Genomic DNA, 17,514 nt, shown 5'->3' with positions numbered 1-17,514 from the left:
ATTGATCTCAGTGATCCTGGATTAGCTTCTTCCCCTCTGCCATCATATTTCTGAATGGACACTAAACCCATGAACATTTCCTCACTATTTTTTCTTTCTATTTCTTTTGGCACTACTAATGTTATTTAACTTTATATATAATTTAATGTCACCTCTTATGGATGGTGTATATGTGTATTTTCCCCTCAATCTTGTGTCATCTTCCACATCCTTTCTATCTGCTATTTCAAGCCCTGGTATTTCTCCAGTTTCTCATACTCTTTCTTCGTGATGTTACTGTCATTCGGGATTGCCACATCCATTATTTTTCTGTTCCTTTTCCACTATTACCATGTCTGGTTGGTTGGCCAGCACCTGCTCACCAGTCTGTATTTGGAAGTCCCACAGGATGTCAGCTCTCTCATTCTCCACTACCTTCTCACGTTTGGACTTGGAGTATCCAATCCATACTCAGCGCGGATGTTCCTGTCACAATTCCTGCAACCTGGTTGTGCTGTTCAGCGCATGCTGTCCCTGCCTGCATCTCGCACACTGCTACTATGTGCTGGATGGTTTCAGTGGATTTCTTGCACAGTCGGCATCTTGGGTCTTGTCTGGTGTGATAGAACCCTGCTTCTATTGCTGTTGTGCTCAGTGCCTGTTCTTGTGCAGTCCTTCAGCCCTGCCATTTCCAGCTCTTACATCAGCCACCTCCGATAACTAGTACATCCCATGCAGTGGCTTATCCTGCCATGGCCTCTGGTCCTCTGGCTTTGCTTCACCCACTTCCACTTCCGTATCCCTGCCTGTTGTCAGCAGTATTCTCCTAGCAGGTCGTCCTTTGGGCCATCTTCCTGATATACTCACAGATGTTTTGCATTTCTTCCAGGACTGTGGCCTGCACACTTCCAAGTCCCTGTCCTCCTATATTCTGGCGGGTGTACAGTTGCTCCACATTGGACTTTGGATGGAATCCTCCATTGATTGTTGGTAGCTTCCGGGTCTTGATGTCAGCGGCTGCCAGTTCATTCCTTGGCCAGCACACTACTGCGGCTGGGTATCTGATGACTGGTAGGGCAAATGTGTTGATGGCTCTGATCATGTACTTCCCATTCAGCTGGCTTCTTAGGACCTGCCTCTTTCTTTGGAAGTACTTGGATTTCATGACACATACCAGTGATATTAAACCTGATTCTAATTCTGATTGATCCTAGGTTAAAAGATTGGCAGATATTTCTCCTGGCTGAACTGTCTCAGGATAAGAGAAGACGATAAGGAGAATTTTTTTCATGAATTGTGGTGAATCTTTAATTGTCTACACTAGAAAGTTGTGGAGGTCAGTTATTAATTTTATTCAGAACGGAGACAGAGGTTTCTGGACATTAACGGAATCAAGGGATATGGAAATAGTGAAGTCAGACTGAAGATCAGATATGGTATTGAGGTGATCAGCCATGATCTTGATGAATGGAGGTGCAAACTTTAAGTACAAATGGCCCATCCCGGCCCCTATTTCTCAAGTATTCACATTTCTGACAAGTGGGTATAATTCAGAAATACGTTACTATCTGTCATGCATTTTGAATTCCACCACAGACAGTCCCCAGCCTGGCTGCAAAAGGAGGAAGGTTGATCATGGGGCTAGCGACCTCATCCCATAAAAACCCAGTGCTACAGAAATGGCAACAGAAGATCCAAAGACCTCATCCCCGGGAGAGGAAGAAGAACTGGCCGAAGGCAGACTCTGGTGATTTACTGTCAGCCAACTATGCCAGAGTAGGGGTGAAGGGCTTAATTAAAATATGCACTTTGGGGAGCTCTCAGGTCATGTCAAGTACTAACATATACAAGTATCTTTCTTCTTTAATAGCAATTCAATAAGAGTAGACTAAATTCTGCAGCTGAGTAAAACTGATCTAATACCTCATTTTTCTTTTAGTGCAATCGATAGTTGAAATATTTATGTTTAACATTGAACAGTGCAACACAGGAACAGGAGTTTTAACTCATAATTATGCCAACCATAATTCCAGTTTAAAGTAAACCTCTCTAACTATGTGTGATCCATAGCCCTCCTTTCCCCTCCATTAAGCCCTTTCACATTACCATTTGCAAATGCTTCTTCTGGTGAATTGTGGTATTCAGTTTCTCCTGCTGTAGACAGTACGTCTTCATGATTTGTTCCACTATTTTTTCATTCTCCTCTTCTGTGTGCTCTCCAATGTGCAGAGAAGAATTACGAGTCTCTTTATCAGTACGTGATGAATTGCTACTTAAGTCTGTGGGAACCCCCTCTTTGTTTTTGTTGCTGACACTTTCACACTTGATGTATTCTTCATCTGCAGTGGAAGAGACTGAAGCTCGGTTACCTTTCAGGAGAAAAAGAAATGAAAATTTTATTTTATTTTTTATTTACAGATATAGCCTAAAACAGATTCTTCTGGCCCAACAAGCTGTATCACTCAGCAAACCACCTACTTAACCCTAGCCTAATCACAGGACAATTTACAATGGCCAACTAACCTACTAACCGAGGGAGGAAACTGAAGCACCTGGAGAAAACCTATGGGGAGAAGGTACAAACTTTTTACAGACATCAGGATTGAACTCTGAACTCTGACACCCCAAGCTAACTGCTACGCTACTGTGGTAACCTTTAAACCTTATAACACATTTGCATCAAAGAGCTATTTCAATCAGCGATATAAACCAAAGAAATTACTTTTCATACTAAAATAGATATTAAAATTCTAGGATTCCATTTTGAAATATGTTCTAAAGTCTTTTTAAAAAAGACAATGTTAAGAAATAGAAATCGTAAAAAATAGGAATGAGCAAAAATTCAAATTATAATTTTAATTATAATTTCTGCTTCAGTGTGGGAGCACAGTGCAGACCAGACTCAATGGGCTAAATGCCCTAATTCTGCTGTCTTATGAGTGTACAGCCTTTTGAACCTGTGCACCATATCAGTTTGTCTGTGGCCCAATCCTACTCATAACTGACTTGTCCCATGTCTACAGATCCCTCAAAGTTGCTACACAAGTTGATAGGGTAGTTAAGAAGGCTTATAGTGTGTCAGCCTTCATTAGTTCAGGGACTGAATTCAAGAGCCATGAGGTTATGTTCCACCTCTATAAAACTCTGGGTAGACTAACTACACTTAGAGTATTGTGTTCGGGTCTGGTCACCTCATTATAGGAAGGATGTGGAAGCTTTAGAGAAGGTGCAGAGGATATTTACCAGGATGCTACCTGGATTAGAAAACACATCTTATGAGAACAGGTTAAGTGAGCTAGGGCTTCTCTCTTTGGAGCAAAGGAGGATGAGAGGTTACTTAATTTTGGAAAAATGGGGGGTGTCAGAGATAGCTTCCCCCCCCACACACAAAATGATAATGATAAGTATGTGTAATACAGTGCCAGAGTGGTGGTAGAGGTAGGTACATTAGAGACATTTAAGAGACTCAGAAAGGCACGTGGATGAAAGGAAAATGTTAGGCTATGGTGGAGGGAAGGGTTAAATTGATCTTAGAGTAGGTTAAAAGTTTGCTACAACATCATGGGCCAAAGGGTCTGTGCTGTGCTGTTTTATGTTCTATATTCTAATCCCATATCCCTTAATAGCACATTTCAACTGGTTTCAGCATGGAAAAATTCTTTCTAGTTTCACTCGCAAGTTGCTCACTCGGATAGTAGATTACGAATCCCTTTAGTGTATAGTCCCACTGGAAGAAACAGTTTGCCTTTATTATTTTAAATACTTAAGTTGATAATTTCTTGGCTTTCTAAGTAGAAGTAAGTAGAAGTGTTATTCACTATTTAACCCATAAAGTCCTGGTATCATCTCTGGTGGATATGCACTTCCCATATCATAGTCAGTGGCCAAAAATACACTCAGAGGCCACTTTATTAGGTACAAAAGGTACCTAATAAATTGGCCACTGAGTGTATGTTTGTGGTCTTCTGCTGCTGTAGACCATCCACAGCTAGGTTTGACACATGTACAGACAGAGATGCTCTTCTGCACACCGCTGTTGTAACACGCAGTTATTTGAAATACTATTATCTTCCTGTCAGCTTGAACCAGTCTGGCCGTTCTCCTCTGACCTCTCTCATTAAGGTGCACTTTTGCCCACAGAATTGCCACTCACTGGATATCATTTGATTTTCACACCTTTCTCTATAAGCTCCAGAAAACTGTTGTGCATGAAAATCCCAGGAAATCAGCAGTGCCTGAGGTCACTCAAATCACCGTGTCTGGCACCAACAAACAATCAACAGTCAAAGTCACTTAGAACATATTTCTTCCCCCATTCTGATGTTTGGTCTGAACAATAACTGAACCTCTTGAGCAAGTTTGCATGCTTTTATGCATTGAGTTGCTGCCACACGATGGACTGAGTAAACCTGTTTCCTCTAAGCTGCGCGTGTGTGCAGTCTCACAGTCATTGAAATGTTCCCGCACACATAGCCCTTGTTTCTGCAGAGCTGCAGTTTTCTTTTATACAATATGTCGCATAGTTTTCAGGCCGTGTAAAAATTTCCTGCTAGAGCAATGGTTGGTCCGCAGAACTGTAAATAAAAATTAGAGGGAACATTGCAGATATCTGCATTAATAAGCAAGTGTACAGGAGTATCTAATAAAATGGCCTCTGAGTGCAGAACACAAGAAGTCTGATCAAGATTCTGCACCAGTGAAGCATCATTTTTCACAACTGAATTCCAAACACTTTGAATTACGGATAGGATTCCATCAGCCTTTAAGAAAGGTTCTTCAACTGTCTGGAAGACTTCAATTATTTAGGTAATTAGATTTTTAAATCTCTTTGCACTTCCATAGGCACTTGCCTCTCACCATAAAAAAAAGCTGAGTAGGCTTGTGTCATTCTCTGATTCAAATGGGAGATATCTCACTATCTTATCTTGAACTCCACCTTCCGTTTTTCTCCGGTCATAACCTATGATCTTAAGTAACTTCCTTCTTTCTTATACAAAGTTTACTCTGCCTTCTAGTCCAATATCAACTGTAAACTTGGAAACACAATTCTTTATTCTTTATTGTGTGCAATAAAGGAACAGCAGTTATAATGGGTGACTTCAATCTACATGTAGATTGGGTGAACCAAATTGGTAAAGGTGCTGAGGAAGAGGATTTCTTGGAATGTATGCGGGATAGTTTTTTGAACCAACATGTCGAGGAACCAACTAGAGAGCAGGCTATTCTAGACTGGGTTTTGAGCAATGAGGAAGGGTTCATTAGCAATCTTGTCGTGAGAGGCCCTTTGGGTAAGAGTGACCATAATATGGTGGAATTCTTCATTAAGATGGAGAGTGACATAGTTCAGAAACAAAGGTTCTGAACTTAAAGAGGGGTAACTTTGAAGGTATGAGACGTGAATTAGCTAAGATAGACTGGCAAATGACACTTAAAGGATTGACGGTGGATATGCAATGGCAAGCATTTAAAGATTGCATGGATGAACTATAACAATTGTTCATCCAGTTTGGCAAAAGAATAAATCAAGGAAGGTAGTGCACCCATGGCTGACAAGAGAAATTAGGGATAGTATCAATTCCAAAGAAGAAGCATACTAATTAGCCAGAAAAAGTGGCTCACCTGAGGACTGGGAGAAATTCAGAGTTCAGCAGAGGAGGACAAAGGGCTTAATTAGGAAGGGGAAAAAAGATTATGAGAGAAAACTGGCAGGGAACATAAAACCTGACTGTAAAAGCTTTTATAGATATGTAAAAAGGAAAAGACTGGTAAAGACAAATGTAGGTCCCCTACAGACAGAAACAGGTGAATTGATTATGGGGAGCAAGGACATGGCAGACCAATTGAATAATTACTTTGGTTCTGTCTTCACTAAGGAGGACATAAATAATCTTCCAGAAATAGTAAGGGACAGAGGGTCCAGTGGGATGGAGGAACTGAGCGAAATACATGTTAGTAGGGAAGTGGTGTTAGGTAAATTGAAGGGATTGAAGGCAGATAAATCCCCAGGGCCAGATGGTCTGCATCCTACAGTGCTTAAAGAAGTAGCCCAAGAAATAGTGGATGCATTAGTGATAATTTTTCAAAACTCGTTAGATTCTGGACTAGTTCCTGAGGATTGGAGGGTGGCTAATGTAACCCCACTTTTTAAAAAAGGAGGGAGAGAGAAACCGGGGAATTATAGACCGGTTAGCCTAACGTCGGTGGTGGGGAAACTGCTGGAGTCAGTTATCAAAGATGTGATAACAGCACATTTGGAAAGCGGTGAAATCATCGGACAAAGTCAGCATGGATTTGTGAAAGGAAAATCATGTCTGACGAATCTCATAGAATTTTTTGAGGATGTAACTAGTAGAGTGCATAGGGAAGAACCAGTGGATGTGGTATATTTGGATTTTCAAAAGGCTTTTGACAAGGTCCCACACAGGAGATTAGTGTGCAAACTTAAAGCACACGGTATTGGGGGTAAGGTATTGATATGGATAGAGAATTGGTTAGCAGACAGGAAGCAAAGAGTGGGAATAAACGGGACCTTTTCAGAATGGCAGGCAGTGACTAGTGGGGTACCGCAAGGCTCAGTGATGGGACCCCAGTTGTTTACAATATATATTAATGACTTGGATGAGGGAATTAAATGCAGCATCTCCAAGGTTGCGGATGACACGAAGCTGGGCGGCAGTGTTAGCTGTGAGGAGGATGCTAAGAGGATGCAGGGTGACTTGGATAGGTTGGGTGAGTAGGCAAATTCATGGCAGATGCAATTTAATGTGGATAAATGTGAAGTTATCCACTTTGGTGGCAAAAATAGGAAAACAGATTATTATCTGAATGGTGGCCGATTAGGAAAAGGGGAGGTGCAACGAGACCTGGGTGTCATTATACACCAGTCATTGAAAGTGGGCATGCAGGTACAGCAGGCAGTGAAAAAGGCGAATGGTATGCTGGCATTTATAGCAAGAGGATTCAAGTACAGGAGCAGGGAGGTACTACTGCAGTTGTACAAGGCCTTGGTGAGACCACACCTGGAGTATTGTGTGCAGTTTTGGTCCCCTAATCTGAGGAAAGACATCCTTGCCATAGAGGGAGTACAAAGAAGGTTCACCAGATTGATTCCCGGGATGGCAGGACTTTCATATGAAGAAAGACTGGATGAACTAGGCTTGTACTCGTTGGAATTTAGAAGATTGAGGGAGGATCTGATTGAAACGTATAAAATCCTAAAGGGTTTGGACAGGCTAGATGCAGGAAGATTGTTCCCAATGTTGGGGAAGTCCAGAACGAGGGGTTACGGTTTGAGGATAAAGGCGAAGCCTTTTAGGACCGAGATCAGGAAAAACTTCTTCACACAGAGAGTGGTGAATCTGTGGAATTCTCTGCCACAGGAAACAGTTGAGGCCAGTTCATTGGCTATATGTAAGAGGGAGTTAGATATGGCCCTTGTGGCTAGGGGGATCAGAGGGTATGGAGGGAAGGCTGGTGCAGGGTTCTGAGTGGATGATCAGCCATGATCATAATAAATGGCAGTGCAGGCTTGAAGGGCCGAATGGCCTACTCCTGCACCTATTTTCTATGTTTCTATGTTTCACCCATCCTATTCCTGCATATATAGAATGCAGTGAAAAGGCTAAAGCTCCTGAACACTAGGGAATACCATCTGTCACATTTCAGCAGTCCGAGAATAAAACGTGAATCCTCATGATTCGCTATCCCTAAAATATACTAGCCCTTGACAACATGTTCCAATTCCACACACTCAATTTTCATTAGCAATGCGATCACTCCAGCTGAGTATGATGTTCTCCCAAGGGGTTATTCTCTTAACTGAAAATGCCTGTGTGTGACTTTGCTTAATGTGGGGAGGCTGATGCACGGGCAGCCACCACACTGTCCTTGTCAGGTCGGGGTCACGGACCAGTGCCATGGCATGCAAGATGACTGGGGACCCTTCATTGCTGCAGCCTTCCACCACCGTCACTGCTGTTGTAATGTGTCATCTCCTTCTGCCAGCTCCACCGTTGAGGTCTTGGTTGGATTACTATTTGTCTTTAACCTCCTCCTTGACTGTACCACCCTGGGTGACCTTACCAGAAGCTAAGCTCCAGGCGGCACCACTCTTGGGATCTCAAGAACTCACAAGCCTCTCCACCCAGCTCAAGGTGACTATTCTCAGAGAATCGTATCATATAGTAATGTTCGCTAATAACCTTCTATACAGTATTTACTGTGACCAAAATCTACATTTGGCAGAGCAGTACGAATACGAAACAATACGAAAACCAGTTTGGAACCCTTTTGTTTTTAATGTCATCAAAGAAACTGAGCTCATTCTCAAGAACAAACTTTCAAATCCCCACTTAAACAGGGTCTTGAAAATTACGGCATCCATAATGACAAATAAAAAATCATGCTCAAATAGCGCTTACTCCAAGACATATTGCAATACCTAATCAACACATTGAACTCACATGAATGATAGGAATCTGCAAATGAGGTGTTGCTTCCTTCCTCTTCTGGAGATGATGCGTAATACGAAATCAGCTTCTTATCCACATTTTCCTTCTGATGTTTCACCTCCTCCTCCAAACTTGTGGACGTGTCCATCGCAGATTCTTTATTCACCGGCTTAGTGGCATCTCTACATCGTTGTAAAGGTGGAGCCAATGAAACATTTGGAGCTATCACCTTATCGTACATATATAAAAGACAGCTGCAGAATTTTAAAACACGGGTTTAGTGAAAATCAAACACATGTATCACATTATGAAATGTGTACCAATATCTTCAATATAGTTCAGTGTGAATTTTAGCTTCATAGTGCTCTGTGAAACTTTCAAAACATTGGTCTATTTTTAAATATATCAATTCAGAAGTATAGGGATTTGAAATTGGTTCTATAAAAATTACTGTACATTTTCATCTCAACCAGAACTATTCCAATACCAACTAAAATTTCCTCTCTGATTCTCCCTTCTTTGGATACTGACTGATCTGCTGAGTCTTTCAAAATTTTCTCTTTTATTTTTATACAAATATAAGTTCTTGTATATCATCTTCTGAACACTGGTGGAAATGTGATGATTGTCTCCTTTATACTGTAAAGGTTACTTACATATGTTCTTAACAAATTCAGTGAATTAAGTTAATGATTATGTAAATAGGAACTTTCCTATGCAGGTGTTAATTGCATTTGATAATTCCGAAGCTTGTTTCAGTATATTCATATAATCGACTGTTCAACCCAAATACTGTGGTTAGCTATGAACGTCAGATGACTGGATGCATACAATGTCCCAAAACAGCCTTTTAATAGAGTACTTGTTTAGTTGAAAATATTTCCAAATTCAACTACTTTGTGCAAATTAAATACACTTGCAAAACAACTAATTCAGCATCACAAAAGCAAGAAAGTTAATGCTGAGGCTTTATAATTTACTGGTCAGACCACACAGCGCAGTTTTATCTGTGTACATACATCTATTGATGCTTCTGGACACATCTTCAGTGATGTTCCTGGAATCATCGGGTGCTTCGGGTCTTTCAACATCATACAACCTCCTCCAGGTGACCCAGCCGGGGCTGATCAGACCTCAGCTTGCGTCCAGATGGCTAGCTACTTATCACTCCATGGCTGTCCTCTTTTGAGCCACAGCCATCTTGAGGCCCTCTCTGCCGCATCGGTGGTACTGCGGATGGCTCTCCTCTTCCTCTCTCCCTCGATGCCCAAAATGCTGAAGGCTCTAACTAAGGAACGGGCTGCAAATCCCCTACAACCAACCCGAAGCTTGTACTGGAATTGGAGAGAGTCCAGAAGAAGCTCAAGAGAATTAATCTGGGAATGAAAAGGTTAATGTATGAGGAGCGTTTGATGGCTCTGGACCTGTACTCATTGGAATTCAGAAGAATGAGGGGGGATAGCAATGAAAACTACTGAATATTTAAAGTCCTAGATAGAGTGTACATGGAGAGGATGTTTCCAATAGTGTAGGAGTCTAGGACGTGAGGGCACAGCCTCTGAATAGAAGAATATCCCTTTGGAACAGAGATAAGGAGGAATTTTTTTAGTCAGAGGGTGGTGAATCTGTGAAATTCATTGCCAGACAGTTGTGGAGTCCAAGTCATTGGGTACATTTAAAGAAGAGGTTAATAGGTTCTTGGTTAGTCAGAGCATCAATGGTTCTGGGGAGAAGGCATGAGAATAGATTTGATAGGGATAATAAATCAGCCATGATGAAATGGCAGAGTAGACTCAATGGGCCAAATGGCTTGGTCCGATATCTCATGTAAGTCAGTGATAATAAGCCCAATTCTGATTCTGAAAAGCTGACACATTTGCAGATTTCTCAGTTCTTTCCAAATGCTGAAAGCTGATCAAACAAAAGACTTCAAAGTACGAGATACGTACTTTGAGGTAAAATTTCTTCCCAAAATATACGACTCAACCAAAAACCAGAGAAAACGTGATTAATAACATGTAATGAGGCAATTTACTGGTCTTGAGGTACTGAGGAGGCAAAATACCTTATAAGTTCCACTGATTTAACTGAAAGGATATATTTTCATCTTGCTAAATACACAGATCTGCTGCCAATTAGAGAGACCATCCAACCTTCACTTCCAGAATCAATCTCAAGACTCATAGTGGAGGTGGTGTTGGCAATGCACAGCAAGCTGAAAATTAACCAGAGGGTGGTTTATAATTGTATTCAGTGTTACTTCACTGCCAAATCTGTGTGTAATATTTTGTGTTTCTTTATGGAGGTGTGGAAACACAAAACAGCATGGATGTACTGGAGTTAGCAAATCCAGAGTAAATCCACAGATTCGTGCTGAGTATAGAGCTCTGTTCAGGCCATTCAATTTGGGAATGGTATGACAAAGCACAGAGCTTTTATATAAAAGAGATTAGAGATAAGTTTTATTTGTCACATGTACATCAAAACATGAACTGTTTGGTTAGAGTCAAATCAAATCAGCAAGGATTGTCATGGGGAGAGCCCACAAGTGTTGCCACACTTCTGGCACCAACATAACATGCCCACAGCTTACATACTCTAACCATCTGGAATGTGGGAAGAAACCAGAGCACTGGAGGAAACCCACGCAGTCACGGAGAGAACGTACAAATTCCTTATAGGTAGCGACATGAACTGAATTCCGATCAGTGATCAGTAGCACTGTAAAGTGATGCGCTAACTGCTACACTACCATGCCACCACAGAAGGAACTGTTGGGTGAATTTTTTATTCATTTCCATAGATGCTGCCTGAACTGCTGAGTTCCTCCAGCATTTTGTGTATGTTTCTTTGGATTTCCAGCATCTGCAGACTTCCTCATGTTTGTGAAGACGAAATTTCATTTATTTTATTTAGAGATACAGTGTGGAATAGGCACTTCTGGCCCAACAAACCTCACCGCCCAGCAACCCATCTATTTAACCCTAGGCTAATCACAGGACAATTTACAATAACCTAGTTCATTTTTGGACTGTGGCAGGAAACTGGAGCACCCAGAGGAAGCTTACGCCGTCACAGGGAGAACGTATGGAAATGAACTCGATGTCACTCTGGGCTGGTGCTAACTGCTATGGTACCGTGGCTTTCTGAAGGATTTAGTTTTACAGTTCCCATCTATAGGATCTGAAATATAAGGTAACATTTCTGCATCTTATTGCAACTAACAGCTAGTTAGTAAACACACCACAAAATAACGCGACAAAAATCAGCAATGATGTCCTATTTCATCTCCAGATGGTGTCTGGTGAGGCTATTGTACCAGACTGTTCAACCCATACGGCAAGTTTCCCAATAGAAGACAGCTTGTGAGGTGATTTGTTCTCTCTGTTTGTACAGGCTTCAAATACATGGATTCGACATTCTCAATACCATCCTGAGTATTCCTTCTCCAATTTGAGCAGCCATGAGCCAAGAATTCTCAAGAGGAGGCACTGACAGCATCCTACAATATCCTCTTCCAGCCACCTGGAGATCACAACAAAGCCAACAGTACAGTGAGCATTTCAGGACTGGTGTTCGAATCATGTACTCTGTCCAACAGAGACAAGTGCGTGAAATCAGGCCCTCAGTACTGAAAAAGGAGGCCAAAGAAAGAACCCTCCCATCCATCCCACAATGTCCTACCATTAGGTAGAAGATACCTACTAGAGCATTAGGACAAAAACTGTTGGGATGGGAAACAGCTTCTTCCACCAGGTTGTGAGACTTCCTGAACTCCCTGCCACCACCCAAGTCTCATCACTTATGAAGTGCCAGTGGTATTATACTGTTTACTTTTAACTTGTGTCGAAAATGCACTTTATGCTAAGTGTGAGTCTTCTGAATATATTTTGTTATTTGTTAATGTATTTGTGGTACTTATTACTATATGTTTTGTGTGTGAGTTATACAGTAGATCTGTTGGAAATTAGGACGGAGAAATGGCAGATGGAGCTTAATCTGGGCAAGTGTGAGTTGTTTTATTTAAGAGATCAGATACGAGAGGGAAGTGAACACTAATGCTGGCGTTAAAGTTCAAGTTTAAGCTTATTGGCATTCAACTGTCTACATGTATATGGTTGAATGGCAATAAACTTAAACTTGACCTTGATGCCAACTTTAGTGTACATTTCCCTCTCTTATCTGATCTCTTAAACACCTCACACTCGCCCAGATTGCTCTATTTGCCATTTCTCCACCCTGATCTCCAACAGATATACTGTACGTCAAGCTGTATCCTCTGATAACTTTTGCTACCATCCATAACTTCAACAATTTCTGTATCATCAGCAATACAGTCATTGTTGGTTAATAAATACTCAGAATCAGACTAATTTTCTTGTTTAGACAGGGTATCAAAGATTACAAGAAGGCAGGAGAATATGGTTTGAGAGGGATAATAGACCAGCTATGATGGAATGGCAGAGCAGACTTGATGGTCTGAATGGCCTAATTCTGCTCCAACGCCTTATGGTCTTATGGTAATATTATTGATCAGATCACCTACTGTTTCATCCATACGATTTACATCTATTACAAACAACAGAGGATAGCGTATGAAACCAAGACCCAAGCCGCTGTCAGCTTACGAGAGGAAATGCACGGGATCAGAGGGTTGTAGACTCAGATAGCTCCATCATGGGCACTAGCATCCCAACATCGAGGACACCTTCAAAAGGCAATGCCTCAAAAAGGCAGCATCCATCAGAATCAGAATCAGGTTTATTATTACTGGCATGTGTCATGAAATTTGTTAACTTAGCAGCAGCAGTTCAATACATGATATAGAAGAAAAATAAATAGCTGTATATGTATATTGGTGATTCAGAATCGTGCAAAACAGAAATAATATATATTAAAGTGAGGTAGTGTTCATGGGTTCAATGTCCATTTAGGAATTGGATGGCAGAGGACCTTTACCTCCAGGATATCTCTTCTCATTTTTACCATCAGAGGGGAGGTGCAGCAGCCTGAGGACACATACTTTAGCAACAGCTTCTGCCCCTCCCCCACCAGATTTCTTTTAGACATTTTTTTCAATATGTCATTATCATCATCATGTGCCATGTTGTATGATGTGGGCAATCATGGTCTTTGACCATGATTATTCTCAGCAAATTTTCTGCAAGAGTGGTTTGCCATTGCCTTCTTCTGGACAGTGATTTTACAAGACGGGTGACTCCAGCCATTATCAATACTCTTCACAGATTGTCTGGTGTCAGTGGTCGAATAACCAGGACGTAATATGCACTAGCTGCTCACACGACCATCCCCCACCTGTTCCCGTGGCTTCACATGACCCTGATCAGGGGGCTAAGCAGGTGCCACACTTTGCCCAAGGGTGACCGGCAGGTTAGCAGAGGGAAGGAGGGTTTTACATCTTTTTTGGTAGAAGTGTATCTCCTATAAATATATTTCCTATTATTTATGTATATTTCTTATCATAATTTATAGTATATTTACATATTGCACTGTACTGCTGCTGCAATACAACAGATTTGACAACTAGATTCTGATTCTAGATTTCCTCATTACACATGAGTAAAATCAGGCTTCAGCCACAAGGGGGCATCCAAGCATAATTATCACAATATGCCTCCACATGAAAGATGCTTAAAATAAAAGCATATTTAAATTTTTGTCTGCAATAAGCAGGCATGAATTTAGTTTATAAAAACCTGAATTATGTTAAGGACTTCTGGCAATATTACAATGTGGCAGCAAGGTAGTAAAATCATTGCTCAAAATTCTGCTACAGGGAAGAGGATATATAACATTCACATCAGAACCACCAGACTCAAAAACAGTCACTACCCCCATGTAGTAAGGCTGCACCTCCACCCACTAACCCACTCCATCACCACTACTTTATCATTTCCTGTTAGAAACACCGTATGTACAAACATTCCTGTACCTAGCATCATTTACGTACATATAATAAATGTACAGTTGATAGAAAAAGTTTGTGAACCCCATGCAATTACCTGCTTTTCTGCATTAACTACTCATTGAGTCGGCTTCGCCATTTCATCATGGCTGATCCACTTCTCCTCTCAGCCCCAGTCTCCTGCTTTCTTCCCATATTCCTTCATGCCCTGACCTATCAATAATCTATCAACCTCTGCCTTAAATATATTCCAAAAGACTTGGCCTCTACAGCTGCCTTGGGCAAAGAATTCCACAGATTCACCACTCTCTAGCTAAACAAATTCCTCATCTCCGTTCAAGATTCTGAGATTGTGTCCTCTGGTCTTAGACTCTCACCATAGAAAACATCCTCTCCACAAGGCCTTTCTCCATTCAATGGGTTTCAATGAGGTCACCCCTCATTCTTCTGAATTTCAGTGAATACAGGCCCAGAGCCATCAAACACTCTTCCACACTTCATAAGACAAGCCACTCAAACCTGGAATCATTTTTGTGAGCCTCCTTTGAACCCTCTCCAGTTTCAGCACATCCTTTCTAAGGGACCCAAAATTGCTCACAATACTCCAAGTGAGACCTCACCAGAGTTTTATAAAGTCTCAACATTAGACCCTTGCTTTTATATTTTAGCCCTCTTGAAATGAATGTTAACTTTGCATTTGCCTTCCTCACCAGAGACTCAACCTGCAAATTAACCTTTAGGGAATCTTGCACAAGGGCTCCCAAGTCCCTTTGTGCCTCAGTATTTTGTATTTTCTCTCCATTTAGAAAAGTCAGCCCAGTCACTTCTTCTACCAAAGCGCATGATCATACACTTCCCGACACACTATTCCATCTGCCATTTCTTTGCCTATTCTCTTAATGTCTAAGTCCTCCTGTAGCCTCTTTACTTTCTCAAAAGTATTTGCTCCTCCACCTATCTTAATATCATTTGCAAACTTTGCAACAAAGCCATCAATTCCACCATCCAAATCACTGACATATAATGTAAAGATAATAGGTCCCAACAAAGACACCTGTGGCACACCACTAGTCACCAGCAACCAACCAGAAAAGACTCCCTTTATTCCCAGCCTTGGGCTCCCGCTAATCAACCACTGCTTAATCCATGCTAGAAACTTTCCTGCAATACCATGGGCCCATAGCTTGTTATGTAGAATCATGTGTGGCACTTTCTGAAAGACCTGCTGAAAATCCAACTGACAACATCAACCTAATCTCCTTTGTCTATCCTGAACATAGAACATAGAATATAGAAATTTACAGCACATTACAGGCCCTTTGGCCAACCATGTAACTTAGTCTAGAGACTGCCTAGGATCTCCCTAGTGCATAGTCCTCTATTTTTCTACGTTCCATGTACCTATCTAAGAGACTCTTAAAAGACCCTATTCTATCCATTTTCATCACCGCCACCAGCAATGCATTCCATGCACCCACCACTCTCTCTGAAAAATGTACCCCTGACATCCCCTCAGTACCTATTTCCAAGCACCTTAAAACTATGCCCCCTCGTGTTAGCCTCATGTTAGCTGGGAAAAAGCCTCTGGCTATCCACACGATAAATATCCCTCATCATTTTATACACATCTATCAGGTCACCCCTCATCCTCCGTCACTCCGAGGAGAAAAGGCCAAGTACACTCAACCTATTCTCATAAGGTATGCCCTCCAATCCAGGCAACATCTTTGTAAATCTCCTCTGCACTCTCTCTATAGTATCCTGCTTGTTATTTCTTCAAAGAATTCCACAGATTTGTCAAGCAAGACTTTTCCTTGAGGAAACCATGCTGACTACGGCCTATTTTATAATACGCCTCCAAGTACCCAGAGGCCTTATCCTTAGTAATCCTCTCCAACATCTTTCCAACCACTGAGGTCAGACTAACTGATCTATAGTTTCCTTTCTTCTGCCTCTCTCCTCTCTCCCTTCTTGAATAGTGGAGTGGTGTCTGCAATTTTCCAGTCTTCCAGAACCATTCCAGAATCTAGCTATTCTTGAAAGATCATTACTAATGCCTCCACAATCTCTGCAGCCAACTCTTTCAGAACCGTGGGGTGTACACCATATGGTCCAGGCAACTTATCTACCTTCAGACCTCTCACCTTGCCCAAGAACCTTCTCTCTAGTTATGGTAACATCGCACACTTCATGACACTTGACACCTGGAACTTCCACCATACTGCTAATGTCTTCCACAGTGAAGAATGATGCAAAATACTTATTCTGTTCATCTGCCATTTTGTTGTCCCCCATTACTATCTCTCCAGCATAATTTTCCAGCTGTCTGATGTCCACTCTCTCCTCTCTTTTACAGTTTATGTATCTGAAGAAACCTTTGGTATCCTCTTTAAAATTATTGGCTGGCCTACTTTCATATTCAATCCTTACCTTGTTAATAACTTTTTAGTTTTCTTCTGTTGGTTTTTAAAAGCTTCCCAATCCTCTAACTTCCCACTAACTTCCCTCTATTATATCCCAATCCCTTTGGTATTTATGTTGGCTTTGACTTCTCTTGTTAGCCATGGTTGTGTCATCTTACCTCTAGAAAACCTCTTCCTCTTTGGGATGTATATATCCTGTGCCTTCTGAATTGCTTCCAGAAATTCCAGCCATTGCTGCTCTGCTGTCATCCTTGCCAGAGTTCTTTTCTAATCAATTCTGGCCATCTCGTTTCTCATGCCTCTTTAATTCCATTTACTCCACTGTAACACTAATACATCTGGTTTTAGCTTCTCCTCCTCAAATTTCAGGGTGAATTCAATCATATTATGATTAACAGAATGGCAGGCAGTGACTAGTGGGGTACTGCAAGGCTCAGTGCTGGGACCCCAGTTGTTTACAATATATATTAATGACTTAGATGAAGGAATTAAATGCAGCATCTCCAAGTTTGCGGATGACACGAAGCTGGGTGGCAGTGTTAGCTGTGAGGAGGGTGCTAAGAGGTTGTAGAATGACTTGGATAGGTTAGGTGAGTGGGCAAATTCATGGCAGATGCAATTTAATGTGGATAAATGTGAGGTTATCCACTTTGGTGGCAAAAACAGGAAAACAGATTATTATCTGAATGGTGGCCGATTAGGAAAAGGGGAGGTGCAACGAGACCTGGGTGTCATT

General features: G+C 41.4%; 1 protein-coding gene across 3 annotated transcripts in view; it reads right to left on the bottom strand.

Moving 5' to 3' along the window:
- skila (SKI-like proto-oncogene a) overlaps window positions 1-17,514 on the bottom strand; it is a 123,089-nt gene that overhangs the window by 20,858 nt on the left and 84,717 nt on the right. For 2 of the 3 annotated variants that reach the window (XM_063045308.1, XM_063045306.1), the window contains exons 4-5: window positions 8,442-8,683; window positions 2,086-2,348 (exon numbers count right to left, since the gene is read on the bottom strand). In XM_063045308.1, coding sequence (XP_062901378.1) covers window positions 2,086-2,348; window positions 8,442-8,683 — 505 coding nt within the window. The remainder of the gene's footprint in view (window positions 1-2,085; window positions 2,349-8,441; window positions 8,684-17,514) is intronic. The other variant, XM_063045307.1, reaches the window with a different exon arrangement.

This window comes from Mobula hypostoma, chromosome 4 (genome assembly GCF_963921235.1).
Source record: "Mobula hypostoma chromosome 4, sMobHyp1.1, whole genome shotgun sequence".
Classification (NCBI taxonomy): domain Eukaryota; kingdom Metazoa; phylum Chordata; class Chondrichthyes; order Myliobatiformes; family Myliobatidae; genus Mobula; species Mobula hypostoma.
Note: the sequence above shows the minus strand (reverse complement) of the source record. Positions and strands in the feature narration are given on the sequence as shown.